At 37.1% G+C, this 12,069-nt stretch overlaps 1 protein-coding gene across 2 annotated transcripts in view; it reads left to right on the top strand.

Moving 5' to 3' along the window:
• The window catches only part of LOC135215408 (uncharacterized), a 1,081,448-nt gene that overhangs the window by 581,200 nt on the left and 488,179 nt on the right, over positions 1 to 12,069 (top strand). For both annotated transcript variants that reach the window (XM_064250012.1, XM_064250013.1), the window contains exon 5: positions 8,262 to 8,345. In XM_064250012.1, the coding sequence (XP_064106082.1) occupies positions 8,262 to 8,342 (81 nt within the window). In that variant the 3' untranslated portion in view covers positions 8,343 to 8,345. The remainder of the gene's footprint in view (positions 1 to 8,261; positions 8,346 to 12,069) is intronic.

Raw genomic sequence — 12,069 nt, 5'->3', positions numbered from 1 at the left:
TGTATTCTCCTTTTATATGCTGTTGGACTTACGTGTCACGAGATCGATAAGGTTTCGCTTTGATGTTTGGCCTCGTTCGTTAGAGCGCCTTTGATAGCAAAACGTTTCTTGTCTTTGTTTGCAGAGTTGAACACGCTCTGAAAGGGGGACAAAATTAACAGATTCTACCCACGTTTGTTAGTAGAACTCAAGGACCATTGGGCCGTTTCCCCGTATGTTTAATTCGCAAATCTGGAGCAGATTTGGATTGTAGGGTTCTGTATGCAGAGTATAGATAATAGTAAGTGTGAAAAACAGATTCGTTCAAGCCTTCTGTGTGAGTGACGAGTATCCTAACAATTTTGTAAATCTGTGCATTCGTGTCCGATAAATACTCAGGAAGAGTAGACTGGAAAAGTTGGTTAAGGAAATCAATCCTGGAAAAACTATGGCAGAATTTTTATCCAACGTTCCATATGAGGACAGACACAAAATATATAAGTATTGCCAATTTTATGTGCATCCAATTCTCCCGAAAATACGAAAGCTTTTTCGTTCAACGAGAATAGAACTTTCTCTCTCCCAGTGGCATTTGCAATTGAAATGGCATATTTCAAACGCTATCTTTACTAATAAAATATCCTTTGCCCGTATTCCAATGAGTAGAAGGTGAATTAAAGAGTTAGTTCGTCAGGTCAGTGTATCACTTTAAGTCTATGAGATAGTTCATACATTAAAACTGATTGGGTATTCTTATAGACAGTAGATACTTACTCATACATTTTTACGTGTATGTCTTTTATTATTATTATTATTATTATTATTATTATTATTATTATTATTATTATTATTATTATTATTATTATTATAAAACGGGATGACTTCAGAAGACGAAACCATCCAGCTATGACAAGTATTTTAGGAGAACGATATTGTAATCCCTTACCCCTCTCATCCTCGGCTGGTACCCTCCCGATCCGACTTGACCATTGGTTAAATTATTTGTTGATTAGGTCAACAGAAGCAGGGTGGATTTTTTGGGAATAGGACTGTTCACGCAGCCTTCTGTGGACATAGACTGACTAGTTTCCTTAACCAAATAACCAGTCATTTGAGGTATACGTGTGTACGAAATGCGTGCGGATATGGATGAATACGAACGTGGATGGTATTTGGTTTCACGTTAAATGTGGATAGATATAGATACGAATTTGGGTGGCCTATGGGTGTAAGTTGCATGTTGATATGGACGTGCTTTTGCTGACATTCACCAAGAAAAAGAAAGGGTTGATATAGACGTCCTCTTGCTTTTGCTATTGTGAATATTGGTTATTGTTTTTTTCCTAAAATTGAATAACAAAAAGTCAGGACAGAAACGAAAACAAAACCTAAACAATGTCAGTTTTGCTTTTGCTAATATGAACATTGGTTCTTTTTTTTCCTAACATTGAAAAAAAAAGAAAAGAAAGGACAGGAATGAAAACAAAAACCCAAACAATGTCAGATTATCGCTGAATCCTCTCTCCCAACATCTCCGGTCTTGACTCGAGGACCTCGTGACCCCTTGTCAGGAATATGGTAATTCCTAAGTCAAATTGCTGTTATTTTAACCGGGTTCACGATAGCCATTTTCCCTCCATTGAGGACGAGATTGGTACGTTGGAACCTTCGCAAAATTTGCTCTCTCCTGTCATTGAGTCTGTGACCTCCTGACCTGACCTGACCTCCACGATCTTCGCTCGGAGACGCTGAGATTTTCGGGTTTCCGGAAGAGAGTAATAATGAGGTCGTAATGACCTTATTGTGGTCATACGGGGGGTTGGGGGAGATTGGTAGGGAGTGGGGGGGTTGTTTCGACGACTCGTAAACACGAAGACTTTCTTATGGGATGCTCAAGTGTGTCATTGGAATGCTATATACTCCGTAGTTGTGTTGGATTTGAAAGAAGGGCGAATTTTGTAAACATGAGATCTTTTCAAGATCTTCGATCATTAATTTGTTTTTGCTTTGTGTGCGTGTGTTTTTTTTTTTGTCCCTCGCATTGCTGATATTGTATATGTTTTTTTGTACACTTCTTAAATAGCACATTAAATAATCACTAAGAAATGCACACTTTCAATTATTTTATTTATTTTTATTTTTATTATTTGTATTACTTTTTTTAATTTCAATTTTTATTTTTTCAACTTTATTCTATAATTTTTATTTTCATTGTTTTTATTTTTATTATTTTTATTTTATTTTCCTTTTTTCAACTTCATGTATCAATATAACGGTGCATATTTCGCTTATCAGGATTTCTTCTAAATAAAAAGAAATAAGAATTTTTATTTCTATCATTTTTATTTTATTTTCATTACATTATTTTTATTTTTTCAACTTCATGTATCATGATAACGGTGTATACTTCGTTAATCAGAATTTCTCCTAAATAAAAAAAAAATATATTTTTTATTTCTATCATTTTAATGTTATTATTTTTACTTTATTATTTTTATTCTTTTTTCAACTTCATTTATCAATACGTTAATCAGAATTTCTCCTAAATAAAAGAAAATAAGAATTTTTATTTCTATCATTTTTATTTGTATTTCATTATTTATATTTTTTCAAATTTGTTAATCAGAATTTCTCCTAAATCAAAAAATAATTTTTATTTCATCATTTTAGTTTGATTATTTTTACTTTATTATTTTTATTTTTTTCAACTTCATCTATCAATATAACGGTGTATATTTCGTTGATCAGAATTTCTCCTAAATAAAAATAAATAAAAAATTATAAGAAGACAAGAAGGAATGTATCTATCATAGATTATAAATTTTGTTGATATACAATTATGAATATCCGTCAATATTCCTGCCTTTATTAACTTACCATTTTACAACAACGATGCCTATTGACCCGGAGCTGTTTGCGTATGTTGGGGGGGGGGGGAGGGAGGCGGGGGGGGGGGGAGATGGCCCCCCCTCTTTTGTCCCATTGAGGCTTTTAATCTTTTGTCTTAGGGGGTTGAAGGTGTCGAAATGTCACGTGTATTCATAAACACCTGAACCCGATGTAAATTTTCCCTCAATGAATATCTTCAATAAATCGGCAATTCCCTTTGTAAGCGGATAAATGGGTTACATTTAGCGCTCCGTCCGTTGTTTAGTAATCTGTCTTGTTATGCTGTTGCTCTGTAGCGTCTTTGGTTGTTGTTGCTCTGAATTGTCTTTGGACGTTGTTCCTCTGAGGCGTCTTTGGATGTTGTTGCTCTGAATTGTCTTTAACGTTGTTGCTCTGAATTGTCTTTGGACGTTGTTGCTCTAAAGCGTCTTTGGATGTTGTTTCTCTGAAGTATCTTCTGATGTTGCTCCGCAACATCCCTGGATGTTGTTTCTGACAAATTCTGACCTTGAAGAATTACTGACCCATGGTTGTTGTTAACAGAGAAATCTGAAGTTTTGATTAATTGAGAACAACATCTGACGAGCGTATAACCATCGTTCTTGAACCTTGGGTTCTGCCGTATCCTTTGCACCGTGGCCTCTCTCTTCTCTCTCTCTCTCTCTCTCTCTCTCTGTATTGGGTTCGAGTTCCCTTACTTCAAGTACACTCATGTGATACTTTATTTATTTAACTGAAATAAGTTTTTGGGTAGGAATAAAAGGGTATCTTTCACCTCTCAAAACAAGAACAAGAACAACAACAACAACAACAACAACAATAACAATAATAATAATAATGATAATAATAATAATTGTTGTGTTAAAGTCGATATGTCAGCACGCTTGTATGTGCCCTAATTATGCAATGTCGCATAGCGAAGACTACAGACAGTCAATGGAGAGAGAGAGAGAGAGAGAGAGAGAGAGAGAGAGAGAGAGAGAGAATGATGGTTGCTGATTGTCACGATCACACATCTTTTGAAATGAGCGATTGCTGTCGCTCTCCAGAAAGATTGAGGTAAATTCTTCCGCTTTTGGCTCGAGTATTGGAGGAGGAAGAGGGACTGTGACTCACATAATTAGATTAGAGAGAGAGAGAGAGAGAGAGAGAGAGAGAGAGAAGCTCAAAGAAAAATGATAGTCTTAATGGAAAGACACTTCAGCTGTCCTCTTGCGGCGTCCGGGTGGGTGGTGAGTCCCCCCAAACCCCCCCAAAAAAAGCGAGTTGAAAAGCGTGGAGACAGGTGCGTAAGAAAGGCATATGTGACCTAGTATATATAATTAATTGGATCAGCTTTATTTATATGATTTTCGAGTACAGCTACTTGTTCGTATCTTTATATACCACATTATTTGCCGTAGTAATCGCTTGCTCGGGGAGTAAGCCTACAAACTATTTTGTTGCTGTTGTTGTTCTTGTTGGGTGGGGGTTAGGAAAGGTCTATAGAAGAGCCTAAAAGGGTCTGATAAAGGTTTTTCGCGTCGAGTGAAAGATACTGGAATTTTAGGATAGAATATTTATGATTTATTTATTAGGATGAAAATGTAAAAAATAAACAGTGTGCAAGTTGAGCATTACAGAAAAATATTTCTAATAAAACATTAGCATACTATAATTTTCGTTGGCGCAACTACACACTATTTGACCGTAGATTATAGCATGCACCCAAGTACGCTGGATGTCGGATCACGCCTTTTAAGAACGTGATGAATATGAAATATTTGTGGTATGTTGATCTGCCACTACTATACTATAGTAGATTCACATCACCCGTGCATTTGACGTCTAGGCCAGTCCCTTACGACGCTCCTGATTGGCTGTTCATAAGCCAATCACAGGGATGGAAACTCTCAGTCTGTCGAGAGAGTTCACATAGGCGGGATGTGTGTTCCACCGAGCGTCGTAAGGGACTGGCCTAGACGTCAAATGCACGGGTGATGTGAATCTACTATAGTATAGTAGTGGCAGATCAACATACCACAAATACTTCATATTCATCACGTTCTTAAAAGGCGTGATCCGACATCCAGCGTACTTGGGTGCATGCTATAATCTACGGTCAAATAGTGTGTAGTTGCGCCAACGAAAATTATAGTATGCTAATGTTTTATTAGAAATATTTTTCTGTAATGCTCAACTTGCACACTGTTTATTTTTTACATTTTCATCCTAATAAATAAATCATAAATAGGAGAGGTGGAACATACATCCTGCCTATGCGAACTCTCGAGAAAGAGACTGAGGGTTTCCAGCCCTGTGACTGGCTTATCAACAGCCAATCAGGAGCGTCGTAAGGGACTGGCCTAGACATGAGATGCACGGGTGATGTGAATCTACTATAGCATGCGTGGAAGACCTTTAAAGATGGCAGTCAGTTAATCATTCAAAATATTTTGCAGAGAGGTGTTGGTCTCCTTCGTGATTTGTCTTATGAACGTTCGTGTGGTAAAGTAAATCTATACAATGACAAAAGAGAAGCAAGAGAAAGGTTGATATTTACACAGGAAGGGCAGCGTGCCTTCACTCAATGACGTTCAATTACACCAGGAAAAAAAAATATTGGGAAATTTTAGATAGCAATGAGTTACGAGGTCACAACCACTCGCAGGAAGTCTCCTTCCCCCCCCCCCCCCCCTTCCCACTCCCAATCTGCCATCACTTCCCCCAAGCCCAACCCTAAAAAAAAGTTAAATAAAAATAAAAAAAAAAAAAAAAAAAAAAAAAAATTGTTTCCCAAAACAAGAGAAAGAGAGAGACTTAACAATGTGTTTTTGTTTACATTGTTGATCGAGAAACGTGACCCTCATTAGTAGCTGTTCCGGCAGACCTTTATCTAATTTGCTTCCATAATGATGAAATATTTTTTGTTTTTTGTTTTTTAAATCAATTTTTTTTAAGGACCTCCCACGGCTTCCTCGCATCATCTAGTTTTGGTCGTTAATATAAATCCCGTGAATTATTGTTGCTTTTGATTTACCTGGCGTTAAGCCAGCACGGGCTCTTGCTCATCGAACAGCCTGTAGCCGTGAATTAGCCTGTTAATGACCACAGGAGTCAAGTTGAGTCTTTTAACCCAGGGTGACCTCGAGGTAATTTGCTTTCAAATCATAACTTGGAGTCGGAAGGGAGAATGAAAGTCAGCCAGTCTTCGATGATGATTTTGGTGATGACACAGTAGCATCATTATTTTCAACATTTTAAGCATTATGTGTCTCGAAACCTGGCTATAGGTCGATCGATTATACTGGTCGAATACAGTGTTAATATCAACGTGCTAGACTACAGAGTCACATTTCCATACTCTCTTATGCATTGCTTAGAGTATATGTTCGTGAATAAAAAATAATCAAGTAAAACATGATCCGACGTTTCTTCGGCGTAATCGAGTTTTCTGTACATCGTATAATGCTGTGTTAACTCCCAACCACGTCCCATGAAACCCTCAGCCGGTCGTGGTGGTCTGGGTTGCCAAACTCACGATCATGGTTAACTTTTAACCTTAAATAAGAAAAAAAAAACTTCTGAGGCTAAAGGGTTGTCATTTAGTATGTTTGATGATTGGAGGTTGGATGATCAAAATACCAATTTGCAGCCCTCTAGCCTCAGTAGTTTGTTTTAGATTGAGGGCAGATAGAAAAATCGCTGACGGACAGACAAAGTTTTCTTTTATAGGAAACGAAAATTGGTACAAGTTAAAGAAATCAGGATCAACACCAACGGAAACTAATTAGAAATAAAAGGCAAAGACTTGTGCAAATGGGAACGCAGATAATAACTAATAGTGTCGTCTTCAGTACTCCATGCAAGACACGCTGTAAGCGGTTCCATGGAGTCCCGAAGCTTCTTCACTTTCACGTAATGAAGCTCTGATTTAATCACAGTAATTGTTTACTGTGGTAATGGACGTCCTGTGTTGTACTTGAATGGATTAAAACTGCTGAAGAGAGAGAGAGTGAATAGATACTGTTACTCGCTTCTTAAAAATTACGTGGAAATGATTTATGTTTCTTAGGTTACAATTAAGCTGCAAATTGGAGCGAAGAAAGATGCGGACTTTGTCTCTTAAAGGAAGAAGAGACGCAGGGAAAATAGGATTCCTTTTTTTTACTGAATAAAAGCAAGATGAATAGAAGGTGCAGAAAAAATAGGGTACGTTTTTACAATATAAAATCAAGATAAATAGAAGCTGCAGTAAAAAAAATAAGGTACATTTTGGTACGAAATAGAAACAAAATTTATAAAGGTGCAGGAAAAATAGCATACACTTTTTTACGATATGAAAACAAGATAAATAGAAGACGCAGGAAACAAAGGGCACACTTACGAAAAAAAAAAAAAATTATAGAAGGTACCGGAAAAAACAGGGTACACTTTTTACGGAATAAAAAGTAAGATCAATAGAAGATGCAAGAAAGGTAGGGTGCAATTTTTACGATATAAAAACAACGCTTTTAGTGTCAGTTTCTATTTCAGGGCTGAATGGCCTCATTGGTCCCAGTTCTTGACCTTTGGCCTAAATCTCGTATTCAGTTCAGTTCAAGGATTAAGCCTACATGTATATGCTGGAACTGTTTCACACCTTTACATGTTTATCTTCCGAATTAGAAGGCTCATCAACAGCGCGTTGAATTTATCTGCATACTGTAGCATTTACTTTTTATTTTTTATTCTCTTTTTATAATAAGCCTGCCTTTTGTAGTTCGATTCTCGGGCATTCCACTGAGGGGTCAGAGATGTGTGTATTTCTGGTGATAGAAGTTCACTTTCGACGTGGTTCGGAAGTCACGTAAGCCGTTTGTCCCGTTGCTGAATAACCACTGGTTCCATGCAGCGCAAAAACACCATACAAACAAACAAACTTCCTTCTTCAACCTTTCAACATTGACGAATTATGATATTCGCCCATTTACGTAAAGGAGTGAAAATGTGTGAAAAGGAGTGATTCCGTCTTGGTTATCAGCGATCTTTTAATTATGTTTTTTTTTTTTTTTGGCGTCTGTTTTTTTTTTTCTTAGTATTCTTTTTCCTCTTCCACGACGCAACGAACCGTGAGGCAGATGATAAAAGCTGAACGCCTTAGACAAATATTTTTAAGCCTTTCCTGGCCTCTGCAACGATTTTCATTTTATTTTATTTTATATTTTTTTTTGTAATGAGATATCGACGAGACAGCGAATGATGAAGGGCAACAGTTTTTTTTTTATTTTTGTTTTGTTTACTTGTTCCATTTCGTAAGTAAGATGTTACGGAAAAATCAGGGTGAAATGTTATGAGAAATTTGAAGAGTAGTTACTGTAATTATGTGTTTTTCTCTCTTTTCTAATTTTTATTTTTATTTTTTATTATTTTAGAGCCGTATAAAAGGTCAGGGGATGAATGCAGGAGTGCTTGCTACAACGGCAATGCATATCACAACTTGGAAAGAAAAGTAGAAGGTATGGTAGGATTAGTGCAATATGTTCAGCTTTCCTGTAGCAACCTGACTTAAAAAAATTAATCTTCATGGCATTCTTTTTTATTTATATGAAGCAAACAAACTTTCCACAGTGATGTTAACAAAGCCCTGTTAGTATTAAATGCTTTATTTTCCTTGTTTCTGTAGGAGCCTGTCTTGTAGATTTCCTACAATGGGAATGCTTTCTTTTTTAACTTTTTTTTAATTCTTTTGCAATATATTGATGCAAGCATTAATATTTTTTTCACATCTTTTATTTTTTTATGCGAAGTCAAACTTTTTTTTACATTTTTATTATTTTTTTACACAAATCCAACTTTTTTTTACATTTTTATTCATTTTCCTTTTTTTACGTGAAGCCAACCCTTTTTTTTATTTTTTAATTATTAAATTTTTTACTCAACTCAGACAACTTTTTAAAAATTTATTTATTTATTTATTTTTACGTAGAGTAAATTTTTTTGGTACAATTCTTATTTTTTTTTTTACATTTTCGTTTATTTATTTGAACATTTTTTACATTTTTCGTTTATTTATTTTACGCGAAGCCAACCTTGCCCCGTAAGCTTGAACCAATATAAGGCTTCTCTCTTACAACAAAAGCAGAAACAGATTAAAGCGAACCAAAAGGCATATTTCTGAGAATAGCCTCAAAATGTTACGGAAACAGGAATTGTTACCTGGAATGGTAACGGGAACAGGAATTTTCACCTGGAATGGTAATGGGAACAGGAATTTTCACCTGGAATGGTAAGAGGAACAGGAATTTTCACCTGGAATGATAATTGGAACAGGAATGTTTACGTGGAATGGTAAAGGGAGTCGAAATTTTCACCTGGAAGTGCAACGGGAACAGGAATTTTTACCTGGAATGGTAAAAGGAATAGGAATTTTCACCTGGAATGGTAACGGGAACCGGAATTTTCACCTGGAATGGTAAAGGGAGCAGAAATTTTCACCTGGAATCGTAACGGGAACAGGAATTTTCACCTGAATGGTAACATGAACAGGAATTTTCACCTGGAATGGTAACGGGAACAGGAATTTAAATGTGGAATGGTAACGGGAACAGGAGTTTTCACCTGGAATGGTAATGGGAACAGGAATTTTCAAGCAGACGCATTTCGACCTGGAATGGTAACGGGAACGGGAATTTCCATGCAAATGCATTTCAATCTGGAATGGCAGGGAACAGGAATTTTCACCTGGAATGGTAAAGGGAGCGAGCCGAAATGTTCATCTGGAATGGTAATGGGAACAGGAATTTTCACCTGGAATGGTAATGGCAACAGGAATTTCCACCTGGAATGGTAACAGGAAGAGGAATTTTCACCTGGAATGGTAACGGGAACAGGAATTTGCACGCAAACTCATTTCGACCTGGAATGGTAATGGGAATGGGAATTATGCAAACATTTCGACCTGGAATGGTAAATGGGAACAGGAATTTTCACCTGGAATGGTAAAGGGACCAGAAATTTTCACCTGGAATGATAATGGGAACAGGAATTTTCATCTGGAATGGTAACGGCAACAGGAATTTTCACCTGGAATGGTAACAGGAAGAGGAATTTTCACCTGGAATGGTAATGGGAACAGGAATTTTCACCTGGAATGGTAACGGGAACAGGAATGTTCACACAAACTCATTTCGACCTGTAATTGTATCGGTAACTTGAACAGGAATTTTCAAGCAGACGCATTTCGACCTGGAACGGTAACGGGAACGGGAATTTTCCTGCAGACGCATTTCGACCTGGAATGGTAACGGGAATGAGAACGGGAATGTTCAAGCAGACGCATTTTGACCTGGAATGGTAACGGTAACGGGAACAGGAATTTTCAAACAGAAGCATTTCGACCTGGAACGTCATTGCATGTTGAGGTAATTGAAAACAAATAACTCCTGGTTGGGGAAAAGGTCTGATGAAAATACCATGCAGGCTGCCAATGCGCATTTTCTTGGATTCGTCCAAACTCATGTATTTCTCCGATTGCATTTTCACATTCGCTTGCTATTATGCCTCGACGCGAAACTTGAGAGCGTGCGCGCGCGTACAAAACACACACACATATAATATGTATATATATGTATGTTTGTGTGCGTGTGTGTATGTATTTATGTATTCCAAACTATAAGTCTTATTCCATTAGCAGGGTCTTTCCAAGGTGGTTTTATCTAGCGGTTAGCTCTTCTGTAGATTGTCCTTCGACCCATACCCTATTCCGCCCCTCTTCCCCACTGCCCCCCCCTCCTCTCTTATCACATGCACACACACACACACACACACACCACTATATAGGGGGTTATCTTATAGTATATATATATATACATATATAGAATATATATATATGGATATTAATATTGTAATAATATAGTTGGTAGTAGGGTATTTTTAACCCATCCCTGACACCATCGGTATAGCGGTTGGTTTAAGCCCTAAGCGTTAAGGCTGAAACTTAAGCTACACACAATCTCTCGCCCCACTTCCCCCCCCCCCCCCCTCGTTCTCTCTCTCGATCATCTCTCTCTCTCTCTATCCTCTCTCTCTCTCTCCTGGACATAGCCTTCTTCTCTCTCTCGCTCTCCTATTCTAACAGGTCATCAAATTTTAAGAGTCCCGGGGAAAAAAAAAGTATTAAAAAAATAAAAAAAGAACAAAATTTATTTTAAAAAGTTAAGCATTAGTTGAATTAATTTCCAAATTCTTACAGGATCAACAATGCAAAAGATTAATAACTTCAAGTCTTCAACAGACAAACCACTCAAGATAACCCCCCAGTATTTAAATTCTCAATCAGTAATTGAGTCACACCGAATCTCTTCTCTAAATAAAAAATTATATTTCCCTCCTCACCGGAAACTCTCGGTCCCTAGGACTCCCGGTCGGACCCTTCACTATAACCGCCTGTTTAAAACACGAGAAGATACTCGTAAGCACACGACAATTGTAAAGACCAAAAGTCAATAAAGATTAAATAGAACAAATCTTTACAAAATGTCAAACAGACAAACAAGCCATCCCTTTGGCTAAAGTAATACAACCACTTAACCATTACAGCCTTGGAAAACCAACCACACCAGAATAATTAAAAACTTTCGCAGAGCTAGCCCAGGCATTTCTGCCTTTCTCCCCCGTTAGCTTGTCTCCCTAGTTTCTTTCCGGCTAAACAAAAATGCCATTATGAATAGACATAGTTCGTACATAAAGTACACCACGAACTCAACAAATAAAACTGGTCACAACCTGGTTTTCAAAGGCACTTGAACAAACCTCGTGAACTCACGAACATTGACCCGCTTAACTATGCATCTTCATATCGCACCATCCAGAAATGATTTATCAGCTTTCTCAGGTTAATGCTTCGGACTCTTTGTCCTCTATGTGGCATTCTAAAAAAGTCACAGAACATCACAATGGCATATTAAACATATATATATATAATATATATATATATATATATATAATATATATATATATATATTATAGATTATATATGTATGTACTGAAAAATGTGAATTCAGAAATTCATCTTGTCTAGCGTTATAGCAGCGTTACCTGCATGGAGACCTCAAATCAAGGCGTGAATGGATATAATTTGATGTGATTTGGTCTTGACAGGAGCGTAATTTTCGAGCGCCCGTCCCGTGTATCTTGTCCTCACTACCTCACTACTCGGGGAGTGAATTCTCGTCTTAAAAA

The sequence above is a fragment of the Macrobrachium nipponense genome, chromosome 5 (assembly GCF_015104395.2).
Source record: "Macrobrachium nipponense isolate FS-2020 chromosome 5, ASM1510439v2, whole genome shotgun sequence".
NCBI lineage: Eukaryota > Metazoa > Arthropoda > Malacostraca > Decapoda > Palaemonidae > Macrobrachium > Macrobrachium nipponense.
Note: the sequence above shows the minus strand (reverse complement) of the source record. Positions and strands in the feature narration are given on the sequence as shown.